Source organism: Jaculus jaculus, chromosome 2, assembly GCF_020740685.1.
Source record: "Jaculus jaculus isolate mJacJac1 chromosome 2, mJacJac1.mat.Y.cur, whole genome shotgun sequence".
NCBI lineage: Eukaryota > Metazoa > Chordata > Mammalia > Rodentia > Dipodidae > Jaculus > Jaculus jaculus.
Genome location: NC_059103.1, coordinates 49,726,267 through 49,754,020, shown reverse-complemented (window position 1 = coordinate 49,754,020; position 27,754 = coordinate 49,726,267). Strand labels below are relative to the sequence as shown.

Genomic DNA, 27,754 nt, shown 5'->3' with positions numbered 1-27,754 from the left:
TGCCACATTTTTCCTGCCATGATGAGACTTCCCTTCAAAACTGTAAGCTAAAGTAAACACATTCTTTCCATGAGCTGCCTCTGATCTGGTGTTTTGTCCCACCAACAAGAAGGTAACTGCAACACAACCTTTACTGGTGCTGAACAGAAGTCACCTGAGCAAGGTTACCACCTGTTTCCAGAAGATTAACAAGGACTAGCTCCACCTGCCTGTCAGAACCCAGTGGACTGCTTGCCACCCCAGGAGGCCAATACATGGACAATGTTCTGTACCAGTATCAATGGCCACGTGTCTCTTCAAAGGTGTCCCACAAGATATATACCATTTTGGCTTCCTAGCTTTCTTAGAGCTGAAGCTAAAGGGAGGGGCTGGCTGAGTAGGAAAGGCTGGAGTTGGGGCTGGGCCGTTCTCTACTGGGACTAGGCAAGGGTGGAGCTTGGCTCCTTTGGGGCACTCAGCCACTTCCTTCCCTTCCTTCTATCTATCCACTCCTTCTGCTTTCCTAATGTCTCAGGACAGTCAAAGCGTTCCCATAAATCTTTTGAGCTTTTCTCGATATCCTCAACTCTGTCCCTTTGGTCACTTATTTGGCAAATCTTAGATGTGTGGGAACCCAGAGATGCACTTGCCCTGTGCTTGGAGGTGTGTCATAGCTGCCGAGGATGGCACTGGCTGAGTGACTTCTGTGTGGGGTCTTTCATACCCTGGGAGTCCCATTGTCTCTCTGGTTCTCAAATCCTGGCTGCTGCTGCTTCTTCTTCTTCTTCGTCTTCGTCTTCGTCTTCGTCTTCATCTTCTTCTTCTTCTTTTTTCAATGTAGGGTCTCACTCTAGCTCAAGTTGACTTGGAACTCACTCTGTAGTCCAGGCTTCCCTCAAACTTACAGCGATCCTTCTACCTCGGCCTCCCAAGGGCTGGGATTAAAGGCATGACACAAATCCTGCCTTCTGACAAGTGATCTTCACTCATTATCAAAAAGGACTTAGCTTCCTGCTTCCTGGTTGGGAACACTGCTTCCTATTTGGCAAGGGAAGGGAATGGAATCTAGGGAAATTGGTGCCATAATCACGGATGTGTAAGTTTAAACCTCAAGTTCAACTGTGGCTATTGGTACAATAAAGTTGGGACTTTGAAGCCAGCCTGGGCTAAAGCGAGTTCCATGTTAGCCTAGGCTCGAGTGAGACCTTGCCTCAAACATAACAACAAACAGAACTATCGTATCATATGATAAATCCTAACGTTTGCTAGCTAGTGAGCACTAAAGAAACTATAGGTTGTTCCGTGCCTCCCTGGGTAAGCGTAGAAATCTGAGGACTGCATATCAGGCCACTGGCCCCTCCCCTCAGCAGCACACCCATTAGTCATTAGCGATTGCCTCAGTCTTTCTAGGCCTGCAAGATCAGAGCAAAAGCCTCAGGGAGGATGGAGTGCAAAGGAGAAACAGGTGACAACGTGGAAACTGCCAGCAATGCAGAGAAGGAAATCAGGAGAGGTGGAGAAGATGCAGAAGGAAGGATAAGGAGAGGAATGTAAAATGGTGGTATCCTATGGCCACTCTCCGAGCCTCCAAACTATTCCCATAATGACTACGTTAATTTAAATTCCCATGAACAGTGTATAAAGGTTCCTTCTTATAGCATCCCCACTAGCATTGACTGGTTTTGTAGTAACAGCCATTCTGATGGGGTTGAAATGATACTAACTTTATTTATGTATTTATTTATTCATTGTGGTTTTGATTGCATCTTGTTAATGATTGGTGATATTGAAGTTATTTCATGTATTTGTTGGATATTTTTACTTGATCTTTTTTTTTCCATGTGTGTGATGCTGAGGAATGAATGTTCTCTACCAGTGAGCTACACCACGGACTCTATGCTTAGGCTTTCATTTGAGTATATCATCTGTTTATTCAGATATATTACCTATTGTTTTAACTGGAATTTTGTTAAGTTTTTTGAGTTCCTTAATATGAAGGCTTGAGTAACATACTACTTCTCCACTTAAGATCTGTAAAATAGTAGATTATGATAATGTTTTTCTCCATTGACAGGAATTTCTTCTTAAAATAGGCAAGATCAGAGAGGACAGGCTAAACTCTCATCTAGCCAACATGTTTCATATTAGTATGTTACTGTTTTGATTGAGGCCAGAGTGAACTGCTTCCAGTGAGGGGGTCACGGGTATCTAATATACTTGTGCCTTTCAACTTCCAGTGTCCCAAGTCCTTCTAGTATAACAGACTTTTTTGATACTACTTAGATCTTAAAAGCCTGGTGCCATGTCCCGGAACTGGTTTTCTTAGAAGGCATCTTTAAATTTCTTATGGGTTCTCCAGGCAAGGTCAGACAGAAACCATCATGCATCATTATGTTCAGGCAAGCCTCCTAGGAAAGCGCCCTGACCCACCTGGATGCCAGGATCTGGGAAGCTTTTATGTCAGCCACGACGTGCAGGAAATAGTAACTCATGAAGACTCTTCTTTGCAGCAGGAGGAAGGCAAAGCAGATGCTGTCCCAGATGATCCCTGCCTCCCCGCTCGGCAGCTTGCAGGACGCGTTCTCGTTAGCTGTGGCAGCCAAGCAGGGAGAACCCACACTGAGATGAGCCCCTGCTTCTGTTGCTATTTTATAAATCCTGCAGTACGGGGCTTGGGAAATCCGACGGGTCACAGCAGCATTCTGATATGCTGACTTACGCATGGGCAGAGTGGCTCACAAACAACACCGTACACGTCAAGCCAAATCACACCACAAGTCCAAGAGGGAAACCATACAGTGAACTCTTAACACTGTGGGCAGGGAAGTCCCTGAGTAATTCTTCAGGGACCCTCTCCTCCCTCCACACACAAATGGAAAAATGATTTTCCAATGGCAGATGAAGTGCTTTGATCCAGAAGAAAATACCTGTCCAGGAGAGAGGCCTACCCAGATGCAACCAGATTGACAATGAGCCCTGTGCAGGTGATGACATATCCTCAGCTAGGCACAGCTTAGGTTGGAAGCCCTGGTGAGGGACAGCATCTTATGTAAACAGCCTCCTTACTGTGCACCATGGACGATCACTGGTGACGTGACCTGTGTTTTGGGGGCAGGCAGTAGGGATAGAACTTCCCTGGGTCTCTCTGGGGATCTAACTGTGGACCCCAGGGTAGGGGCACCTCCCAGTTGGTTTGATGAATCTGATATCTCCTGGTCTTCCTGAAGAAAGAAGATCTGTAAGCCTAAGGTACCTTGAGATACCACCATTACGGCTGGGGCAACTGCAGCTTTGAGAAGGTGGCTGGAATCCTTCATATACTAATTGGAAAAAGTATGGTGAGTCATCACTACACTACATTCAATCCCCACACAGGGTGGTGGGGTGTGGGAGGTATCTAGACAATGACCAAAGATGCCTGCTGTGGGGGGTGGACACCTTGTTACAGACAATGGGTTCACCACACACTCCAGTTCTACAGCCTCTATCAGGAGAAAGATTTGGCCTCCAGTGCAATCTTGTTTCTCTAATGTGCTTTACCATAGGTTTTAATCAGATCAATGGCACTTTCTTTCCTACTCCCAAATGTTCCCCTCACACTTACGCATTGTATAGCCTTTGACTGTACAGGCCAGGCTGAAAGCTTGGATCAACCAGCAGCTATTTTCCACCAGTGTTTCAATGTATCCACACGCTCCTATCTGCAAAGACAAATAAACAACAACAAAAAACCCACAAGGCAAATTTTCAAGCTCTGTACATTTACAGGAACACATGAGAGATCAGTTTCAGCATGAGCTTACTTCCTGCTGTCCTGTTTCACACCCTCATCACCAATTCCCAACACTGCTCCCAGTGAAAATTACTATGATTAGGCTAAAATGCTGAGAAAAAATCCATTTACCATTCACTACATTAATCTTTCAGCAATCTATGTACAAAATCAATTACTCAAGTACTCATAGCTAGACTTCCCTAGACCTCTAAACACAGTGATAACACATGCCTGCCGCCCACAAAAAATAACATTCCATCTAATACATGACCAGTCACATCCATTAGGAAAAGATACAGAGTTCAGTCAGAGCCAGGCAGACAGGCATTAATTCCTTCAGTGTATGAAAGACTGTTGGTTAAGTTCCCTACAGCGTGAAGTAATTTGAATGGTGGCATTAAAGAGGCATGTGACTCTGGAATTATTCCTGGGCAGTGTCATGTTAAGGGACAAGTTATGCCTGGGAACACAGCTTTGTGATAGCACTGCAAACTGTGTGTGTTGTTCCTAGTACCCATGTTGCCTTCTTAGGTTCTAATCTGAATGACTGTACTCAGAAGCATCATGCTACTGAGTTCCCTCTCATATCCACCTACATCTCTGGTAACAGAAAATGTTCTTGTACCCAAAGGCCCATTTCACCTTGTTCCCCACCCCACGTGGCATTCTCATTTTATTTCACATTCTACAGATCTTTCTAGGTCCAAGAATGACTTCTTGTCTACCACAATATGACTTTGAAAAGATGTGGTGGCTGGTTCACTCATGAAAGGACAACTTCCTGTCACGCACGAGGAGGGAGGACAAATTCTTCCTCAAGAGGGAAAGGATTTTAAGTAATAAAACATTTTAGAATTTGTGTGAATACATAACCTCTCATCATGTGATCTGCAGAGGGGAAATGAGCAGAAAACATTCTGCTGAATACTAAATAAGGCGTAGTGAATCATCATCAAATCCTGAATTTGCAACAACCTATCTGGTGAGAGGCACCAGGCTTTTAATAACAGCAGAGTGGGGTGTTTACTCTTACGCTGAAACCACAAGTGTGTTAGATGGCAGGATCCACTTACGGACAGTATATTCTTCATCGTAATCACAAAGACATTGTAAGCAATCAGCCAGTCCCAGTAGCGCAAGATGCTCTTGATGGGTTTCAGTAGCAAATCGCCCCCAAAGAGCAGGAAGTAGAAACAAGCCACCAAGTAACCCATGCAAAATATGCTGATCCTTGTCGTTCCTGTGATGAAGATGATGGTGAGGACAAACCAGAAGAGGTAGCTGAAGATGATCACTTTGGACATATCCAAGTAAGATCTGGAAAACAAAACCCACATAATAAAGGGGTAACTACAAACATGCCAAACAAGGAGCGATGCTTGAAGAGTGAAAACCCTTCACACCTGACACACAGCTTGTCACGAAAGTATTCTGTGAACCACATGGTGAGTTCTGTAGTCATCATCCATGTCCCACTGCCTAGCACACATAGGCAGGTAGAGAAAACACTGTGTAGGGTTGTGCTTATCCTATCTTATTTAGGACAAATTTCTCACAAACAGGAACATTTTCTAACTACTGCTTGAGTATTCTAAGCTTCTCTTTGAGGAAGAGGATGGTGAGGCCATGAAGGACAGTTGGCAGTGACAAACAAAAGCAGACACAGAAGCATAGCTCAGAGGTTCAGCACTCGGAGTACTGAGCCTTCATGTTCTGCTGTGTAGTTTAGTTGATCTAATTCCCATGAGGGCAGGAGAGAGAGAGAGAGAGAGAGAGAGAGAGAGAGAGAGAGAGAGAGAGAGAGAGAGAGGGAGGGATGGAGAGAGGGAGACAGAGAATGGAAAGAAGAGAGAGGAGAACAGAGAAAAGAGAGGACAGAGGACAGCCAAGGGAGGGAGGGGTGAGGGAGGATAGGATAAAGGACAGAAGGGAGAGGGAAGAGCATGAGTGAGCATTAGAGAGAGCGGGAGAGAGATAAAACATCGGAACAATAGCAGAGGAGCTACTTGAGTGACATCTCACGCAGGATGGCCTGAGCAGAGGCATAGCGGCTGCTACCTGCAGTGAATGAAGTCTGGTACAGGGTTATGCTGGCTGAACGAGGCTGCATCGAGGTTCATGCAGATCTCAACATTGTCCCCGGCCATGATGCGCACGGCAGCTTTGTTTTCATCCTCAAAAATCTGCCGTTGTAAGGAGGCGCACAGGAGCAACATGAAGTCATCTGGCAAGACAAAGGCAGAGCACTCTTCCAGGTTCCACAGCGCCACACACAGTCACTGTACAGTACAGCTGCCCCTTAGCTCCTAAGCGAGTCCTGTCCCCAGAGCATACAGAACACAGCTTGCTTTCCAGGATCAGGGCCCAGTTACTGCTTCTGGATCTTGGCATGGGGGGAGAGTAGATGTGTTTCATGGCAAGGCGAGCCTGGATGCATGACTATGAATTTTGGCTGGGAGCAGGGTCATTTTCTCCCAGCACTGTTGAGGGAGAAACTGCAGAACTAACTATTCTCATCATTTTCCTTATTCTTTTATTTTTGCTTTCTGATGCTACCTTTACAAGACCTGCATAATAGGAGGGAAAAATGATAACGTCAACATAAAAGAGAGAATAATTGGAAAGAAGATGGATTCAGTGGAGGGAGATTTGGGAGTGGGGGATAGGGAGGTAGTGAGAGAGGATTATGACTATGTTATATTGTCTATATTTATGGAAGTGCTCAATAAAGTTTTTAAAAAGACAAGCAAAAGTTTATAAGCAAATACAATTTTGTAAACCTGGCTGGAGAGATGGCTTAGTGGTTAAGGCACTTGTCTGAAAAGCCAAATGACCCAGTTTCAATTCCTGAGTACCCATGTAAAACCAGATGCCCAAGGTGGCATATGTGTCTGGAGTTCCTCTGCAGTGGTTAGAGGCCCTCGAGTGCCCATTCTCTATCTGTCCCCCCTCTCAAATATTAAAACAAAGAAAATTGGAAACCATCTAAAAGTAAAAAAAAAGTTAAGAATAGTTTTGCTTTGTGTGTGTGGTGCATATGCATATGTAAGTACCTTTGTGGTACTCCATATGCTTGGGGGTGTATTTATATGTGTGCACATGCATGTGTATGTATATGTGTGTGTGTGTGTGTGTATGTGCTTTGTGTGTGGAGTGTGTGTGTATGTATGTGGATATGGATGTATGTTTGTGTGTGTATATGTGTAGGTGTGTGAGTGTGTGTGTGTGTGTAGAGTGTCATTTGGCTGCAGTAACAGACTGGGACATCGGGTGTCCTGGTCGGTTGCTCTTCTGTCTGGTCTTGTTTTTGAGCTGGAGTCTCTTTTTACTGATTCTGGAGGCCAAGCTCTGTTGACTCTCTGGTTCCTGCTCTCCTGTGGAACTGGGGATCACAGATGAGTGTGGCCATACCCAAATGTTTTACATGGGATCTGGATATCTGGACAATCACAGGCCTCCTGAGGCCCACGCACAGGAAGTGTACCTAACCACTGAGCAATCTCTCCAAGCCTTCCTTTATCCTTTTACATGTGGTAGATGTAGACACTTCTGTTATTTAATCTCACCACCTTCCTTTGCAGTGATATAAAGAGATTCCCCATGGCTCAGCCACAATAAAGGTTTCCAAGAGCAGGTGGCAAAGGCAGTTTGTAGAAGGATAAGAGCAACCCACAGCAGACTCCCCAGGCCAGGCCTCTGGGCTGCCCAGAGGTGCAGATAACGTCCTTGGCTTTGAATTTAATCCTGTACCTCCTGAGGCCTACAGTAGGGCAGTTACTTTGGAGTTTTCTATAGCTCCTGCCTCAAATATCTATTTGCCACATGTCCTGCAAGGCTTGGACCTTGTAGCCCAGATCTTGGTGACTGGCATTTATAGTATGCCCCTCACTGCCACTGCCCCTTTTTTTCTTTGATTTGCCTGCCATCGTGGCTGGAAATGGAAGCACAACTCACAAAACACCTTTACCAGTCTTGCGTTGAAAAGGTGGGTGGGTAGGTATGTGCATGTGTGTTGGGGAATAGGGGATATTGGGAAGTGAAGATATAATGTCAGCATTGATTTATTCATTTGAACAATGGACTACAGCAAGTAGAAGCTGTTAGTAACTTAGGATACTCTGCAACTGTGGTGGCCTGAAATGATGGTGATGAAATAATAATAGAATGAATAGCATAATGGAATTCTATAGTATTAATAATTATGTATAATAGAACTAATGGAATTCTAAGTTCTAAGACCAGCCTTCTACATTCTTGTGAAGTCCAGAGTAGGAAGGAAAGGCACTAATGTAGAAGACGTGAAGAAGAATGGACAAATCTGAGCCTAAATGCCAACGTCCTGTGGTCCCACAGCAGAAACACTTACAGACCAGAAACACAGGGTTGGGCCGCACGATGAAATCGGGAAAGTATAGCCACTTGATGATGTTGTCATTGAAGTTAGCACCCTTGAATCTCCACGGGTAATCTGCAGAGAAGAGCAGGGAAGAGCAGCCAGGTCAAATCCCTGTGAGGGACACCCTTTCCAGCCCTCCTCTGGCAATGGCTTTTGCTCAGAGTACGGCCCTAGGCAGAGGGCTCACCTCGGCAGGGAGCTGGGGGAATGCCGATGCAGATGAGGTACTGAAAAGTGATGATGCAAGCCAGGAAGCAGCAGTACTTGGGCCAGACCTCAGCGATGGCTTTTCTTCTGCGTCGATACAAGACGGCAATGAGCCAGCAGGCATGAATCATGGCGTAGAAATCCATGCGCTGACCAATCACGTTCACTGACATTAGGAAACAGGTCTGTGGAAGGATGATGAGAGGCATGAAAGGCTGGATTTACAAGTATTAGCGACATGCACGTGCAGGGAAGAGATCTCCATTTCTCAGGCAGGTCTGTCTGCACAGGTCCCCAAGGAGTCTCACTCTTGAGTGTCTTTTAAGCATGAAGACAGAAAAAAATCTTAGAGTAACCACCTCAAACAGTGGAGAGAATAATAAATGATGTCCTCATGAAATATTATCATTGTAAATTTATCCCATTAATTCTACTATGGATAATTATGAATACTATAGAATGCCATTATACTGTTCATTCTATTATTATTTTACCACCATCATTTCAGATTACAATAGTTCATTTTAGTTGCAGTGTACAATTTCTGAATGTATATAAAGAAAGAAATACAGTAATATTTTATTCTTCTTTATTTTTATTTATTTATTTGGAAGGGGAAAGAAAGAGAAAGAGAGAAAGCAAATGCCTGAGCCTCCTTCTGCTGCAAATGAATTCCAGATACATGTGCTAGTTTGTGTACCTGGCTTTACATGGGAACTAGGGCATCAAACCTGGACTGGCAGGCTTTGTAAGCAAGTGTCAATAACTGCTGAGTCATATCCCTAGCCCAATATTTTTTTAGTTTTTTAAAAAATATTTTTATGGCTGGAGAGATGGCTTAGTGGTTAAGCGCTTGCCTGTGAAGCCTAAGGACCCTGGTTCGAGGCTTAGTTCCCCAGGTCCCACGTTAGCCAGATGCACAAGGGGGCGCACGCGTCTGGAGTTCATTTGCAGAGGCTGGAAGCCCTGGCACGCCCATTCTCTCTCTCTCCCTCTATCTGTCTTTCTGTCTGTGTCTGATGCTCTCAAATAAATAAATAAAAATTTTAAAAAATATATTTTTATTATTTATTTGTAAGCAGAGAGAGACAGACAAACAGACAAAGAGAATGGGCATGCCAGGGCCTCCAGCTGCTGCAAATGAACTCCAGATGCATGCATCTGTTTGTACATCTGGTTTTATATGGGTACTAGGGAATTGAAACTGGGTCGTTAGGTTTTGCAGTCAAGTACCTTAAGCACTGAGCTATCTCTCCAACCCCAATATTTTATTCTTTTCTTTGAGGCAAGCCCAACAAACCTACCTTTTTAAATGTGTGTGTGTGTGTGTGTGTGTGTCTGTGTGTGTGTGGGAGAGGGGGGGGGGGAATTGGTACATCAGGGACTCCAGCCACTGTAATTAAACTCCAGATGCCTGAGCCACCTTGTGTGTTTTATACCACCTTGTGTATGGGACCAGGAGAGTTGAACATGGGTCCTTAGGCTTCACAGGCCTAAGGCCTTAGCCTTAACTGCTAAACTATCTCTCCAACCCCAATATTTTATTCTTTTTTTCTTTTTTGGTGGGAAGGGGGATTTCAATGCAGGGTCTCAGTCTAGCTCAGGCTGACCTGGAATTCACTATGTAGTCTCACGGTGGCCTCTGATCTCTGCCTCCTAAGTGCTGGAATTAAGGCGTACACCACCATGCCCTCAGCTCCAATACTTTATTCTTATTCTTAATAGGAAACTAACATTATAATGGATACCCATGTATTTAGATGGCTTGGAAACCTATAGGCCAAGCACCCTGCTGTGGACTGGGGGATACTGGATCTTATCTTGGAAAACCAGAGCCTTGCCAAGCTAACCTATCAGTTGCAGCCACTTATGTGGGCCTCCAGGGGCCACATGTCAAGGTGTAGAACTGTGCAAGGAAGTTTCAGGAAACAATTGGCCTAAAGTGACTTATATTTGCATGGAAAAGAAACAAAACTCACCTCTAGGCCAAACTTGTAGAAGAAGTAATTTATGAAGTATTTGGCACAATTAACCAGCCCATCATCTAGATGCAGTCTTGTGATGTCATGAAAGATGGTTTTAGACACAGGGGCAGTAAGGTTGTTTCGACCTCGATAGTACTCCTGATGGCGGTAAATGGTGACTTCGAAGGCCAGAATCGCCAACATCAGGAGGTTATTCTAAACGGCAAGCAAGAAAACACAACTGTGTATGTAAAGACTTTGTTATCCGGTACTTTAAAGCAATCCCTGTAGCAAATTACTGCATTTAATTCTGGATGTATGAAAAAGCAGTATTTTGACAAATCCTACCTGCATTCAGTAAAGTGGTGAGCATCTCTCTCTTTCTTCTTTATAGTTAACTTACTTCCATTATGGAAATGGGGCTAATTGCTATGGAAAAAGGATCTAGAATCTCTAGACACAAGACTGTGTCTGCTCCTTGGACGTACTTGGTAAGTACATGCCATGTATCCATGAACCAACACCCAGTTACCTGAGTAGGGAAGCTCAACCTTGTTTGGAAGAACTGTAAATGAAAAATAGTGGTGACATCAATATCTGGGGGATTTACTAAGCTGGATAGCATGACAGAGGGGAAATTTTAACACCTTATAATCTGGCCAGAAAGAAAAGTAAGTTTCCTCATGATGGTAAAATATGAGTTGGTGTGTCTAATACAAACCTTAAAAGGGAGGAGCCCCAGCTGTCCCTATGTAGAGAACCAAACCAGGTACAACAGAGCCTTACCCTCAGGTAGACGAGCAAAGGTGAGGACTTCCTCAGGCCAACCCACTCAGTTGGATCAACAGGAGCGCTGTACAGCATAGACTTGTTCAACTCATGAAGGGGTATGTTGGTTTGATTTTCATTTGGCTAAAAGGAAGAGAAAATGGAGTCAAAATGGCTTGCAGATAGAAGATGCTCAGACGGCTCCCTTTTAGCTTTGACCAAGAGAGCCCACTCTTGGGTAGGTAAATGGGTAGGTAAGAGCCCATTTCATAGGGGAAAGTTCAGTTTGAGAGCAGGTTTAGGTTCACCACACTGGACTGGAATAGATCCAGACTTGAAGAGATGCCTTATAAACTAGACAGAATGCACTTGGGGTGTGGCTTTCCTATATATCTGCTTTATCCTCTAAATGGCAGTCAGGAAGCCCCCCCCCCCCCATCTTTGAGGCTCACCAAGGAGCAGTTGACAGAAAAGTTCTCAGGTTTAATGGTTTGCAGCTGGTACAACATTTTGCAGACGATGATCACACATGTCCAGACAGTGCAGACGCTGGAGGCCAGGCGGCGGAGCTTGGCATATGGCAGAGCAAAAGCCCAAGAAATCAAAAATACATAGTTGAACAGAGACACCTGAAAACATAAAAGCAGCAATGGAGACAAAAATACATGACATGGTAGACCACCTACAGGAAGGGATGACTTGATTTCTTTAGCACGGGTAAGACATCATCCTAGGTGCTGGGGCTACTAAGGTCAATGAGGACACTGTCTCATGTGGCAGACAGACAAACAACTAGTCAATGTTAATACAACGTAGCAATAGCTTAGCCATTGTTCACAGGCTCCCGTGAGGGCATCTGAAGTGCTCCTCAGTCCAATGAGGGAATTCCCAAAGAGCTGAACTAGGCTATGAAAGATGAGAAGTACACTCCAGGAGAAGGGAACAGAAACAAAGGCAGGAAAACATGAGACATTATGGTGAGAATAACTGGAAATAAATCAGAAAGTTTAGAGTCGCATAGGTGAGATGCCAGAGTGGGTGAAGAAGACCATGCAGGCATCAAGTTTTGATGCGTACCCTTTGAACCATGCAATGGTACATGAACTGCCTTTGCAGGAAATAGAGACTCGCTTAGGGACCCTACATGAGAGACTCTGAAGGGAAGATGTGCATTATATTTATGTCAGTGCTGCAGAAAAATGCAGGGTGAAATGTGAGGGCTATGCTCGGGGGCCAGAGACCGGCTCTAAAGGAGCTAAAATGACACGAGATCAGGAATTCCATGACTAGAGAAGCAGATGGTTCCCTGGGTGCATTAAAGAAGACCCGTGCTAAGTTCGAGTGTGCAGTGGAATCATCTAGACTTCATGGATGACTGGGTTGAGTGGTAGGCTGGAGGCTGGAGACTGTAGAGGAGAAAGTGTAAGAAATGACCCCAAGATCACCATGGGGAAATCTGAGTAAGGTTCAGGGCCATTCCTGAGATACCAGATAATAAGAAGGTGCTATTTTGAATCAAGCTGAGTTCAACTTGGTCATGTTATCGATCAGGCAGGTGTCCCCAGGCCCGCTGGGTCTCCATGCTAACACTCCCTTCAATAGTGTAGAAGAACCGCTGTCCTGCTCAGCCCTGGCACATCTATCCATCCATCCATTCATTCAAGTGATTATTGAAATGCTATCTCGGGGACATTTCATACTGGCAGTTGAAAATTATAGCATATACTCAATGTGGCATCGACATGAACCAAGTGCAAAGCTTCATGGGATATAAGACTTAAGGTTCCAAACTGACAACAAATGTGAAAAGCCCAGGACAATGTTTGTGCGATTTATTATCTGCTATTCTCCTACTTAGCTACATGCCACTGCCAGACCTTGCTGAGAATTTAGTGCTGACATATTAGGGGCAGAAGATCTGCCTAGTAGAACCACATGAGAATGAAAGTAGTCCTCTCAAGGCTAGAAAGCATTTCTGAACATCATAAATGTTGTGTTTTATTAAATATTTTGATCAGGGCTGGAGAGACTGCTCAGTGGCTAAGGTGCTTGCCTGTAAAGCCTAATGATCTGGGTTCGACTCTCCAGTACCTACATAAAGCCAGATGCACAAAGTGGCTCATGCATCTGGAATTCATGTGCAGTGGCTAGAGGCCCCGGTGCACCCAGTCTCTTCTCTCTCACTCTTCTCTCTGTCTCCCTCTGCCTGCCAAGAAATTTTAAAAAAATCAAAAAAAAATTGTGATCAACAAATTGACTCTTCTCCCCTAGACAAATGCCATGTCAATCTAAATGTCAGAAAGCAAACCTTAGTAAAGGCACTGTAAAATCAAGCTTTATTTCTGTTCTTAGGCATTTAAGGCACGGAGTATAAAAGCAGTATTAGTAATTGTTCACAGAACTTTTTATTTTTTAAATGATAGGGAAAAATAACAACTTCTACTAAGTTCTTTTTTTTAAAAAATATGTTATTTATTTATTGGAGGATGCAGGGGGAAAGAAGTGCAGATAGAAAGAGAATGGGTGCCCCAGGGCCTCTAGCCACTGCAAACAAACTCCAGATGCATGCACTACCTCGTGCATCTGGCTTATGTGGGCCCTGGGGAATCAAACTAGAGTTCTCAGGCTTCACTGGCAAGTGCCTTAACCTCTAAGCTGTCACTCTAGCCCTAAGTTTTACTAAGTTCTAAGTAGATTCATGGCAGCATATCCCACGAGGATTCCCTGCCCACAGGAAGCACAGAGAGTGGTGCACTGAAAAGCACATAAGTAAGCGCCTGTGACAATTCAATGGAACAAACATGTCGTGATGGGAGTTCCCAACTGAGCGTCTAACCCGGGGTGAGGAATGATGGCCAAGCTGACATTAAATCTGAACTGTGAACAGCAATTCCTAAGTAGGAGTTAGGCCTGTAGGGGGCATTTCTGGTCTGAGGCCTCATGGACAAGGGCTAACATGTGGTTGCACATCCCTGGAGAAGCAAGTGGTTTACCATGTGTGAAATATGGTCTGAGGCCTTTCAAGGACTTTGACACACACCACATATCTAGTGCATGCCAAAATGCAGTGTCGAATTGGACTGGGCGATGTCACAAAGATTTTACTTCATGTGATCATGAGGATGAGAGGCAGCCACGATGACACTGCTGTGAATGTCTTAATCATCTAAAGGGGGAGGTGACTTTGGCAGCGGGCTCACTTTCAGGGATATCTGGCTAGAGTTCTTTGAGACACACAGGAAGTGGGGTGACATGCAGCAGGTCAATGAGAACTAGGGGGTTGAAGATAAAGATTGGCGCCTAGTTACATATGGACGGTGATTGGGTGCCAATGTATCAATCACAGACAAGGAACTTAGTCATGTTTGATCAAAGTCCATTTTCCAGTAGTGTAGCAATGTGACTAATTAGGTCATTGTTCTTATGTACTTAATAGTCTATTAACAAGACCACACTCTGAAGACTCACTAAAGATCAGGTTTTATTTTATTTAGGGAGAGACAGAGAGAGAATTGGCTCACAAGAGCCTCAGCTGCTTCAATCAAACTCCTGACACTTGCACCACCCAGCGGACAGGTGCAACCTTGTACTTGTCTCACCTTTGTGTGTCTGTCTAATGTGGGATCTGGAGAGTTGAACATGAGTCCTAAGGCTTCACAGGCAAGCACCTTAACCGCTAAGCCATCTCTGCAGCCTAAATATCTTTTTTTTTTTTTTTTTTTTTTTTTAAAAAACTGGGCCTGCTGTTTGCTTAGTTTTTCTATGAAAGTGATATCATTAACCCTTCTTTCCACTTCTTTCTTCCTCTGTACTCTCTAGGATGAACTTCAGATAATGGATGTACTGGGCCCAATTCCCACTAATTTCTCTTCACCTTAGTATCTACTTCCACTGTCAAACCTTCTTACTGGGCAACTTGTTAATGCATCTTTTGTGTTGATAGAACTCACCTGTCTGCCAGATTGGCTTAGCTCTGAAAGGACTTTTATTCACATTAAGTCAAATGCCTTCCCTTGCTCTTTTCCAATTCTCTTTTTAATATGCTGACCTTGAATGTTTATGGCAATTGTTCAATTTGCTTATACAGTTAAAATGCTTAAATGCTTTATTGCCAATAATTGACAAATTATTAGGGCTGGATTTTGGTTCTAATCAACTCACAGACTGCCTTAGTTGCTAGTGGAGCACATACTCTTTTCTGCTACAAAGCTCACAGGCAAGAATGGGTTCTGTTTTTGTCCCCACCTGAAAAGGATCACTTGGGCACTTCAAAAGGCCTGTATGAAACCTGAAAAAATTGAAATTTAGAGTGCAGAGCTCCAGTTAAGGTTTGTCCCCTAGGTATCTTGCCTGACAAAATTTTAATCTGAAGTATTTATTATTTAGGTTTTTTTTTTTAAATTTATTTATTTATTTATTTATTTATTTGAGAGCAACAGACACAGAGAGAAAGACAGATAGAGGGAGAGAGAGAGAATGGGCACGCCAGGGCTTCCAGCCTCTGCAAACGAACTCTAGACGTGTGCGCCCCCTTGTACATCTGGCTAATGTGGGACCTGGGGAACTGAGCCTCGAACCAGGGTCCTTAGGCTTCATAGGCAAGTGCTTAACCGCTAAGCCATCTCTCCAGCCCTTATTTAGGTTTTTAAAAAAGATTATAGGCCCTGTTTTTCTTAGCCTGATATTTAGAGGGCAAAGACTCTGAATTGCAACCAACTCAAAAGAAGTCCAGGGAGACCAGAAGTATACAAACATTATTTTATGAGTAAATTGAAAGCAAGCTCATTTTTTTTTCCCCCAGCAAACACGAACTAATTGTTTATTGGATGATTCTTTTCTTCAATAAGAAAAAAAAAACATAACACAGAAATGTAATATAGGTACAGTGTTGAGCATTTTCTATCTTGTTGAAAGAAAATACTCAATCAACAAGGTGAACTCTAGTAACAATTTTTATTGTACTTTGGAAAATTTGAGTTTCCTCCCTGGCAACATAAACTGGAATGACACTGTCTCTTCCTCAAAGAGATGCTAGGAAGACGGATTTCCCTATGTGAAGCAGAAAAGCAGCCCACTCCTACCCACTTCCATGGTCACCTTTGCAGTCTGGCCAGGCCCAAGTAAAACTAAGCCCCATGGCTTTCTCCTTTGCTGTCTTTCCCTTTTCTCAGTTAGACTCTCTTTGGGTCTTCTATGTGTCAAAGCAAATGTACCTATGCAGACATGTGATACCCTGAATGCAATGAGCACTGTATTGCACACACCACGGATGTTTGGACAAAGAAAGTGATTACTTCTGTGTTTCTTTTCAGTCCGACCATGTAGCAAATGCATACTTGCCTCTTTCACGGTAACCCAGATAATGTACGATGAAACAATCTTGATGATGTGCAGCTCCAAGATCCACCACATGAACACCTGCAGCTTGTGAAAATACTCCAGGAATTTTAAGAAGAGCACAGTGAGACGGTCAATCACCAGGTGCCATTTGTTCCTTAAATCTGTAAAACAGAAAATATGCCAAGAACATAACCATGTTTTGTGTTACCTGTACCAGATGTGAATGAGGCATGACTATAGAGTACATAAGAATGTGTAATATGAATATCATATTGGAATGAGGAGCTGAAAAATAGTCATAGTGGATAAATTCTATGAACTCTAGAGAGAGAGTGTCGAAGAACCCCAAATAATGCTGGTAATTATGGTCATAATATACTGAGACTCAAGGGACAATAATAATAATAATAAACACTAAAAAGGTATCCTTCATATATCTTTTATTTAAATGAGTAAAAAGAGGAATTTCGTCCCAGTCTACTTTTTTAAAAATTTATTTATTTATTTGGGGGAAAAGAGAGAGACAGACAGGGAGGGAGAGGGAGAAAGAAAGAAACAAAGAAGATTGAAAGAGAAAGAATGGGTACACCAGGGCCTTTGGCCACTACAAACTCCAGATGCATGCACCATGTTGTGCATTTAACTTTATGTGGATACTGAGGGATTGAACCCAGGTCCTTAGGCTTTGCAGGCAAGCACCTTAACTGATGACCCAGCTCTACAGCACCCTCCCCAATTTACTTTTAAGACTATGTTACAATTCTCTAATTCCTGAGAATGTATAATGACCTGAATTCTTTACAAATAACATTTTTCTTATCAAGCATTGCTTCCATGAAGGACCAATGAGTGGACAAGGCTCTCCGTTCTCCCTTAACGAGGGTGCTGGTTTGAATGTCAAATGCCCCCATAGCCTCACATGCTTGACAAAGCCTTACACTCAATTCCCAGCTGGTGGAGTCTTGCTGAAGGGGGTGTGCCACTGGGAGCAGGCCTTGGGATTTGATAGTTAAGCCCTGCTGGGCCTTGAGAGCTGGCTCATTTCTATTCTTTTTCTGTGTCTATGACAAGATGTGAGCTGGCTGTCTACTCTGCCACGCTTTCTCCACCATGATGGAAGCCTGTAATGAACCCTTTCCTCCTAGAAGTGGATTCTGGTCAGGTGTTTTGTCCCACAATGAAAAGGTGAGTACTCCAATGAATGAGTCCACCAGAGATCTGTGGTAGGTGGGCGGGAATAGCCTGCCCCACTTCAGAACAAGAAAGGAGCACTACACATCAGGATGACTAACAGGGTTTCATGATGTGTGGTCAGATCTATTGCAGCCATGTTCTAATCTAGTCAGCTATCATATTATTTCTTACTTGTGGTAGTCACTGACAGCATTCACTAGTCCAGGACAGTACTAGTCAAACAACTGAAGTTCACAAGGGACTGCTGCGTCTTTTTGTGTTTCTATCATGGATTACGTTGTCATGCTTGTTGACCAAAACTCATGTGAGTCATGTGATATAGGTTGGAGTGTCACTGTTTTTGGCTCTGAAGAGTCAGGAGATTTTGTTTTTTGTTGTTGTTACAATGAAAAATGCTTATTTACAGAGTGGCTCAGGTGACAATCAACAGAAATGCCACAGTAGGAAGCAAGTGCGGGTGGCGTGTACATGAGGAGGTGGGGGACTGGGGACAGTGACATGTTTGGTGAGGTGTTCTTTGTAAATCTCAGAATCTTCCTTGAAGTAGTATACTGCAACCCCGAGCCTGCCATCCTGTCTGGCAGAGTGCTTCCCGTCACGTGGGGGTGGGGTGGCGGCAGGTGCGTCTCACATGTGGTCCTTCCCTTTATTTTTTTTTTTACATTCCTTGAATTTTTTACGATGAGTTGGGGAAGGGGGTCAAGGTCTTGGGTGATGCCTTTGAGAGTGATTTTCCTCTTTGTGGCTTTTTTTTGGCTTGTGTGTATGTAATGCGTGTGTTGTGTGTGCATGTATGTGCCCTTGTGGCCCCCATGCACTTTCCTGTGGCAGGTGTGCTTGTCTGTGGCAGCTGGAGCCAAACATAGGGTGACCCGCTCCAGTTCTACCACTCTTGTCTGTTACTCGAGCCAGAGTCTCTTTACTGATACTGGAGCTAGCTTGTTTGTTTATTTGTTTTATTTTTTACAATTTGTTTTATTTTTTTTACAATTCCCTGGTCTCTGCTCCCCTTTGAAGGGGAGGTATTGAATTTCAAACTTGGGCTCTTTTATTCACTGCCATCCCCCCTGCCCCATGCCAGCCCCAGTCTCTCGTGCTTGTTCAGGAAGTGCACTAAACCACTGAGTCATCTCGCTAGTCATACACACACACACACACACACACACACACACACACAATTGTTACTTTGGGGAGGGTTTCGAGGTAGGGTCTCACTCTAGCCCAAGCTGACATGGAATTCACTATGTAGTCTCAGGTTGGCCTCGAACTCACAGCACTCCTCCTACCTCTGCCTTCCAAGTGCTGGCATTAAAGGCGTGTGTCACCACACTCAGCTTTTTTTTTTTTTTTTTATTATACATATAAATATTTACAGCAGAGAGCCACCAAGACAAGTGTGGCTTCTCAGGGTGACAGCATAATACCCCACCAAAGAGGCTCTGGCTGCTCTCCAGGGAGTGTGACATTTCATTCTCACCATGCGAAGGCATTCCATTCTTCTCCTGCCTGGCTGAAGCATTATTCCAAGACTAAGAAGAAAGCAGGGAAAACAGTCTAGAAAATTCCTCAATCATAGTGGTTGAACACCTCCTCTGGCTCTCACACCCTTAAACACCAGACCAGAACTAGAAATAGAAACAAGCCTCACTCAGAAAGGCTTTTTAAAACTTTTTTCAAATTTATTTTTTTAATTTATTTATTTGCAAGCAGAGAGAGAAAGAGACAGAGAGAATGGGCTTGCCAGGGCCTCCAGCCACTGCAAACGAACTCCAGATGTGTGTGCCCCTTGAGCTTCTGGCTAACGTGGGTCCTGGGGAGTCAAGCCTTGAACCAGGGTCCTTAGGCTTCACAGGCAAGCGCTTAACTGCTGAGCCATCTCTCCAGCCCCCAAAATTCTTTTTAGAAAGAGTGAGAGTGAGAATGAGAGAGAATTGGTTCAGCCAGGGCCTCAGCCACTGAAATTGAACTCTAGATGCTTGCACCACCTAGTAGGCATGTGTGACCTTGCCCTTGCCTCACCTTTGTGCATCTGGCTCACATGGGATCTGGAGAGTTGAACTTGGGTCCTTAGGATTTGCAGGCAAATGCTTTAACCACTAAGCCAATCCTCTAGCCCAGAATGGCTTTTCTAAGAATGAGCCTGTGATGGTGACAGCAGGGCTTGTTTCCATGTATGGTAGAACATGTCACGTGAGGCGTTCTGACAACTCCTTTGAGTCTCTCCATCAGAGCCTTGTCCATAGGTTAGGGGTTGGGGAACAAGCCACAAGCCATTTGCTCTCTTCTCAGGTCAGATGAAAAGGAAATTATTTGGATAATTGGAATAATTATCCAATACAACAGTACCCAAAAGATCTCCAACATTTTTAAACAAATATTTTTTTTAATTTACTCATTTGTGAGGGAGGGGAGATAGATAGATAGATAGATAGATAGATAGATAGATAGATAGATAGATAAATAGATGGAAAGAAAGAAAGAATATGAGAGAGTAGGCTTGCTAGGCCCTATTGCCATTGCAACTGAACTCCAGATGCATGTGCCACTTTTACATCTGGCTTTACCATGGGTACTGGGGAACTAAACCTGGGACATCAGGCTTTGCTAGCAGGCACTCTTTACTGCTGAGCCATCTCTCCAGCCCAAGATCTCCAACTTTAATTTCACCCACTCTCTGTTAGATCCAAGTTTCTCTCACATTTGCTCTGTTAAAGCAGCTGCCTGGAAGGGCTATTATTACCTGATGCTTCTTCTTCCTCTTCGGATTCCTCTTCTTCATCATCCTCCTCCTCAGACTCCTCACTGTCTTTCCCAAGGTCAGCCTTCTCAGCCTTGTCGGAGAATTCTCCTGGACTCTTCTCCCCAGGTTCCACCAACTTCGGCACCTCCGGTTTGTCCAGGCTGGTGGTGAGATTCATCATGGCGAGGTCAGGGAGGCTTCCTTCAGGGTGAGCCAATCTGTGGGCAGAGAGCAGCTGAATCAGAGGAGGGTGGAGCATCAGGAGAAGTGTGAGCAAGGGGCAGGTCAAAGGAAAATAAACAAATGAAAATGAGTGCATGTGCAAAGACCTTGCATGGGGGGGTTGTTAGCATCTGGCTAGTTTTTCGTTGGTTCTGTTTGTTTTAAGTTCTTTCTAAAAACAAACTGTCAACTCAGGTTTTGTTGGCTAGTCTTATCTGGGTTCTAGTGATTGGTCAGGAATGAGAGATATTGACACCTAAACTTGACATTTTTTTTTTTCCTGGAGGAGAAAATGGTCAGAGTTTAGGATGTAGAAGCATGAAATGGCATCATGTAGAGCAAGCATTTCATGGCTTCACAGGGGGACTTACTCATTCTGGTGGATTGGTAATTTTTTCTTGATGCTGCTCAAAGTAATTGAAGTAGAAAGGAAAAAAAAAAGGAGATGAGAACAGAGGAATTATAAGGAATGTCAGAGATCACATATCACGCCACATATCATCCACTATTGCATTCGGGTGTGCCCGGTGCCGTGATGGCCTAACGCCAAGTGCATTCCAGAATGACACCAGAAGCGTGCTTTCACTATGAACTTAAGGTCAGCAATGGAACTGAGTGGATAGGGTAGGGGATTTGTAAGGGAGAGAACATACAACTCTGGAATCAAATTACATCATGCTCTTTTTAGCAAAGCATTCCTGTTGCAAGAATCAAGTCATTCACAAGTTATGTAAGTCTCTAAAATTCTTAAGTAGTGGATGGTCTTAGTCAACCTTGGCATTGGCTGATCCCAAGCTACTCAATTTCTAAAGCATATGGAAGGGGAACAACACACTTTCACGATGAGTTAAGGCATCTGCTTTGCATCCTGCCGGAGGGTCACTGATCTTGCCGGTGGGCTGGAAGCTGCAGGGAATTATGCGGGAGCCAGAGCCAGAGCAAGAATGCGGGGAGGGGGCTTTCACTGCTCTGACAGCAGCCTCGGGTCCTAGTGTTCACTTCATGGTGGACAGAGCAAGTGTGAGCTGTCCCTACATTGTGTTTCTGAGACACAGCCACACCATGTTGCCTAGGCTGTCCTCAAACTCCTAGGCCCTAGTGATCTGCTCATCTTAATCACTCAAGAGTTTGGGGCTACAGGCATGCATCGTAACACCCAGCCTCCTATGTTGTTTTGAATAACTTTTTATTCACATTCAAATTAGTATTTGAATTTGAATTTGAGATGATATGGTACATCTTAGGAAAAAGTCTGCTATAAGTGCTAATGTTATTTTTTATTTGTAATAAATAATCCAAAAATTTCAACCTAGTTATAACAGAATACTAATATTATTTATAATTGTGGAATCTGAAAAATTCTTTAGCTTTTCTCAAATTTCGTTAATTTTCTATTAAATGATTAGTTTGGGTAAAGTAGAAGCTATCTTTATGTGGTTGATTTCATATTTGAAACATGCCTGTGGCTTGGAGGAAGTACTATAATGAATCTGTGTTATTTTTGGACTTCTGTATAGATCACACAAAAGAAATTCTTTTTGAATAATTTTTATTTTATAGAGAGAGGGAGGGAGAGAGGGAGGGAGAGAGAGAAAGAAAGAGAGAGAGAGATAGCGATAGAGAAAAGGCCTGCCAAGCCCCCAGCCACTGAAATAGGACTCCAGATGCCTGCACCACCTAGTGGGCAAGTGCGACCTTGCACTTGCCTCACCTTTGTGCATCTGGCTTATGTAGGATCTGGAGAGTCAAACATGGGTCCTTAGGTTTTGCAGGCAAATGCCTTAGCCACTAAGCCATCTCTCCAATCCAGAAATCCAGAAATTCCTTTTTCTTTAATAGAAGTCAAACAGGTAGATGATGGTATGCCACAAGCCAGCTAAAGGAAATGTAGAAAGAGTGTCTGAGGAAAGCTCAGTCTGGAGATGGGGTAGATGCTGTGATACTTATACACTACCTACTTATCTTAAGCTACTTAATTTCTCCTCTAGACTTCTGAACACTTAACTAGATTTGAAGCTGCAAAGCCATTTCCTCACAGCAATGCTGCACATTGACCTTGGAAATGTATCTGCAGTGCCTGGTTTGTCAGGGTTGTTCACTAAACATGGTTGGATGAGGCAGAGGGTAGGCCAAAATCATCAGTATGTGCTCATTCTCTCTGACATCACCATAGGATTGCACTATATAAGTGAGAAGACACTTGCTGTCAGGACAAGGAATTTGATCATTTACAACTATCAAAGTATGATGTTGGACAGCTTTGAAAAGGTCTACATAAACTCTAGGCTGATGAGAAGAAAACTTCTAAAGTTCACTATTTGTGGAGTGAGGCTCTTCCTACATTAGTTAACTAGGACTATGTAGCAAAATGTCCTCATTAGCGATGCCTCTAACGTGATATGCTCCAGCCAGGGTATATTGAGAGACACTGATTAGACAAAGGAATCAAAGGAAGAGGTCGGAGCAAGCACACTTAACCATAGAACATCACTTCAGCACAATGAAAATATTTTAAGTGCATGATTAGCACATGCTGATTTAAAAGCACACTTGTGTGAATCCTTTTCTTTCTTTCCATCATTATCATAGCATTCTTTTTTGGAGGGAATAAATAAGAATGCTGAAAGCATGGGGTTTGAGAATCAGAAAGCACTGACTGCATGCCTTGATGAGAGGAGTCACAACCTATGTGGCATGGAATCATACTGAACCTGCCTTCTAGACTTCAGACTGCTTATCTCTAAGAGTGAAATAACTGGGTCTACTTCATAGCATGCTGTGAAAATTCAGGTAGATTTTGTAAATGCTTAACATCATGAAAAAAAAATTGAGACCAGGAACTATCTTGTAAAGGTAGATTTTCACATGTTAGGATTTGAAAAGGCAGCATTAGACATCTGCTTTTGCAGAGGACCATTTGGCACTGGATGGCAGGAAGATGCTACATGCAGATGATTGTTGTGCTATCAACCTGTTCTTTAACAGAACTCTTTTATTTTCAAAAAGACTTTCAGAAGAAAGAAGTGCAGGCTTTTCTCCTTGGGGATCAACTTTTCACTTTTGTTTGTGTAGTTCCTGACGAATGCAGTCAGTGCATGGGGAATGCTGCAGAAGTGGGCAGAAGACACATGTCATGGGCTGAATGACCTGCAGTTTGCTACACAAAGCAGCTGGGTTGATTCCTCATAGGAATTAGCTTTCTTTCCCCCAGATAATAATAATAATAATAATAATAATAATAATAATAATAATAATAAATAATTAACAAAGCATTTTCTAGGGTCATATTCCCAGAAACATCAGAATAAAGAGCTTACAATACTATTAATTCTTTACTAATCATCTCAAGTAGTTATTTAATATTCAGAGGAAGGACTTTTGCCTTTTAATACTCTACATAGACATGGAATGAGTTCAGAAAAACTTTTTTCCCTTCATTTTTTTTACATCAAATCATGTCATGTTTGTCTCCATAGGAAGTTCATTTTCATCTATTTACATTTTCTTTGGTTTTACAGCCATCTTTGTGTCCTTGCTCTTATTTTTTATTATGATTTACACTGTGAGTGCTGCTCCTTCTGCCATGTATTTTGCAGGTGAAATGATTCTTTCCTTTTTATCCTAACATCCATGACAGGCAATATCATCTGTTCATCCAGTCATCTACTGTTTTCTTTACATCCTCAGTGTGTGTCCTGCTCCACCACACATTTTATGCTCCGTATGTATTCTGGGGATACTCTTTTGGAAGGCAGAAATCCTGTCTTGCCTCATCCAGATTCTCTGGAGAATATGGCTTTGTGGCTGGTAAACACTGATTGTCAGCAAGGACATTCTGTGCACTTGGGGACACATTCTTCTTTGACTCCAAAGGAACAAATTATGAGACATGGAGAGCTGAAGAGGTTGAATTCTGTACTAGGGCTTGACTTTGAAAAGTTACATATTAAGCTAGTTTCCATCAAAACCAAAAATAAATAAAATTCTCCCATTGTAAAATTTCCTTAGTGTAGATTCCACATTTTTTTTTTTTCTTTTCTAAATGAGCTCCACATGCATGCACTACCTTGTGAATCTGGCTTATGTGGGTACTGGGAAATTGAACCTGGGTCCTTAGGCGTCTCAGGCAAGTACCTTAACTGCTAAGCCATCTCTCCAGCCCAATTCCTCGAATTTTTAATTACTCTAATTTGAAATGTGTTAAATGTAAATTTTACTCATTCCTTTCATTCATGAATTCCAGGTCAGCTTGGGCTAAAGTGAGATCTTACTTCAAAAACAAGATGTCTTGAAAATTTGTAGTATTTATATTAGTAATATTTAAAATAGAATATTTATAATGTTTAATATAAATTATTTTCTAGACCTCATAAGCACTTCTGGAAGATTCAATTCACATATGAGCACTGATTTTTGAATTAGTATTACATCTTAAAAATGTAGGGTAATGATTCTTCTGGGAAAAGCTCTACTAGGCAAGATTATACAGAATGACTCTTTCTATATACACGAAAGAAACAAGTTTATTCCTGAGAAATATTCTACATCATACTATTTGCTAAATCAGTCTGAATATCTCCATAATTATATAATTTTACTGAAGTTTTATCAGTGTTTCAGAACTTGACACTCTCTTCTACTTCACATATTACTTGGTTATTTATACATCTATCTATCTTAATTATCCTAAAAGTTGAATTGTAAGTACACCTTCCCCTTTAGTTCAGAGCTCATTTTTATAAGCATGTTTCTCTTTATAAAACATTTTTCTCCATATAAAACATTTTTTTCATAAAAATAATATTACGAGAAAAAGAGAGCCTATTTCCTTTATTAAAAGAGTTTATCCTGTTATTCTAGCAAATAGGAGATCTTTTTAAAATTTGGACACATTTTACATGCACCATTTCAGATGCACAAGTGGTAAAATGAAAGTCAAGTTTGTTTGATAACTTTTCCTCTGAGGCATAGCTCTCTTCTACTAATTTTCCTCCATAAATGAGAGATCTCATTGGAAAGAAGATAGTGGTAAATTTGTAATGCTTTAAGAATCTAGTTATTTTGGGTGTTGCTCAATCTGATGCAGCCATTTCTTAATACAGATACTAAATGCTGCCTGAGAAACACAAAGAAAAAGAGTTGTTCTTTTGTTTGGACAGATGGAATTTAAGTAGCTGGTAAGATGAAGGTTTATAACAGTCTGCAATCTTATTTCTCCACCTAGCAGTTAAAAGCCTTTTAAATGTTAAACATCTCATGCTATCAGAAGCCAATGACTGTTTGATACTTCCCTCTAGACTCACACCTTTTATGATTTGCTATTTTGGGCTCTATGCCTTAGGATTTTCCAAAAAAGAACAGTGAATAGAAAACAGATCTTTTGGAGAATTGTTTCACTAATCAAGTTTATTGTAAAATGCATGCTTCTTCTTTTAGCTAAATTATTAGCATGGGATGATGGAGTGAATAATTTAATTCACCAATCTAATAAGGTGGTAATAGTTTGAATAAATTGGACCCCCTAAGTATCTTTCTTCTACATTTGTGGAACACTTTAAGGCTATCTTTTTGTGCAACACTTTACAAAGATCACTTTTATCATGTGTGTACATGGCATGATTTTCTCCTTATCCAATTGGCACTCATCTTAAGGGAGGACCATGTTCTAGTGCCATATTAGCACTTTTTGTTTTATCTACACATACTATGGAATATGTAAAATATCCTTATTTAAGACTATGTTCATTTTTAAAGTATAAATATATTTGAGACATTGATGGTTTTAAACATATATTACATTTTCTCTTTACTCAGGAAATAACTGCTGACTATCCAATAATGGGCAAGGCCAAGAGATCAGTGTTAGGGAGTCTTCAGAGTAGGGCAACCAGCCTTGAGGAACTTATACCTCTAGCAAGGGTGATAAGCAAGGGATGGAGGTCTGGATAGCAAGTGTCAGGAGAACAGCAGTGACAAAATGCCACAGGAATAAAAGGGTGGGTAGATAATGGTTAGCAGGGCATTAGCATTGATGGGAGGCCATGTGGAGAAGGTGGTTCTTGAGCTGAGCTCTTAATTATGTAGTCAGGAAAGAATCAAATTCTCAGGCAAGTATGTACCTATTCTACCAACGAACAAAGTCAATGGGCAGATAAGCCGGACATATAAGTTGGGCATATAAGACCAAACATTGAGCACCAGCTGAAGACCCTTGGACACTTCCCCACCCACTTGGCAGCGCCATTCAGTGCAGTCCACCAAATGGTTTGGTTTGCAAAATACATCCATGAGCATACCTGAAGGCACTGTCCACTACCTGATGCCATCCATCACTTTTCTCTTATAAAGCAGTAAATCGTTTAACACACCCACAGTTTTTAACAGAAAGAAGAGAGAAAAACATCTGAGTACCCACCTATTTATTATTAGATACACGCGACCATTGACTTTGGCATGGCTGCGCGGTGAGATGGAGGCACAAGGATGCAATGGGAGACAGGTGGGAGAGAAAGAGGAGAATGTTAGAGAAGAGGAAAGGAGACTGTCGCTTAAGCTTTCTATCACCAGACACATTTTCATTCACACAGGTTTTGTGCCTTGAAGAAGCATCTAGGCAGCAAGATTCAGTAGCAACATGAAGTCAGATATACGTAGGAAAAATGCTCCAAGATAGCAAGCCTCTCCAGTCCCCTTACCCCTCTCCCTTATCACATGTTTTATTAAAAATGAAGAATCTTAGACTACATTTGAAAGAAGACAGTCATATACTGCTATCAATTTTATGAATATTTCACACCATAATATCATATTAGATATAAAATCTACTTATTTCATTACTTTTACAGAAGAGATCAGGGTCTGGTAGATATTTAATATTTAAATTGTGAAAACTTATGACACATTATACATACATAAATGATAAAATGGAAACGAATCAGATATTCATGAACATTAACATTGTTCCTAATGCTTGTTGGCAAAGACTGCATCACACTCTTCATTATGGTCACAAAGATATAAAAGGGAAAAAGAGGGACCTTTGTTTTTTGAGGTGCAATTTATCAAAGAAAATAGAATGTGGAAGATTCACTTTTTAGGTCTTTTCCCAGCAAAAATAATTTCTTTCGTTTTTTTTTTAAACTGAAGTAAAAAAAGTTGTTTTATTTTTA

At 42.3% G+C, this 27,754-nt stretch overlaps 1 protein-coding gene across 11 annotated transcripts in view; it reads right to left on the bottom strand.

The window, feature by feature from the left end:
- Piezo2 (piezo type mechanosensitive ion channel component 2) overlaps nt 1-27,754 on the bottom strand; it is a 428,243-nt gene that overhangs the window by 71,088 nt on the left and 329,401 nt on the right. For 6 of the 11 annotated variants that reach the window (XM_045144701.1, XM_045144707.1, XM_045144703.1 and 3 more), the window contains 13 exons: nt 27,001-27,042; nt 20,957-20,989; nt 20,364-20,581; nt 16,430-16,590; nt 11,542-11,718; nt 11,108-11,233; nt 10,337-10,537; nt 8,338-8,542; nt 8,121-8,222; nt 5,813-5,978; nt 4,828-5,071; nt 3,584-3,680; nt 2,410-2,569 (listed from right to left, as the gene is read on the bottom strand). In XM_045144701.1, the coding sequence (XP_045000636.1) occupies nt 2,410-2,569; nt 3,584-3,680; nt 4,828-5,071; nt 5,813-5,978; nt 8,121-8,222; nt 8,338-8,542; nt 10,337-10,537; nt 11,108-11,233; nt 11,542-11,718; nt 16,430-16,590; nt 20,364-20,581; nt 20,957-20,989; nt 27,001-27,042 (1,932 nt within the window). The remainder of the gene's footprint in view (nt 1-2,409; nt 2,570-3,583; nt 3,681-4,827; nt 5,072-5,812; nt 5,979-8,120; nt 8,223-8,337; nt 8,543-10,336; nt 10,538-11,107; nt 11,234-11,541; nt 11,719-16,429; nt 16,591-20,363; nt 20,582-20,956; nt 20,990-27,000; nt 27,043-27,754) is intronic. The other 5 variants (XM_045144702.1, XM_004656834.2, XM_045144705.1 and 2 more) reach the window with 3 other exon arrangements.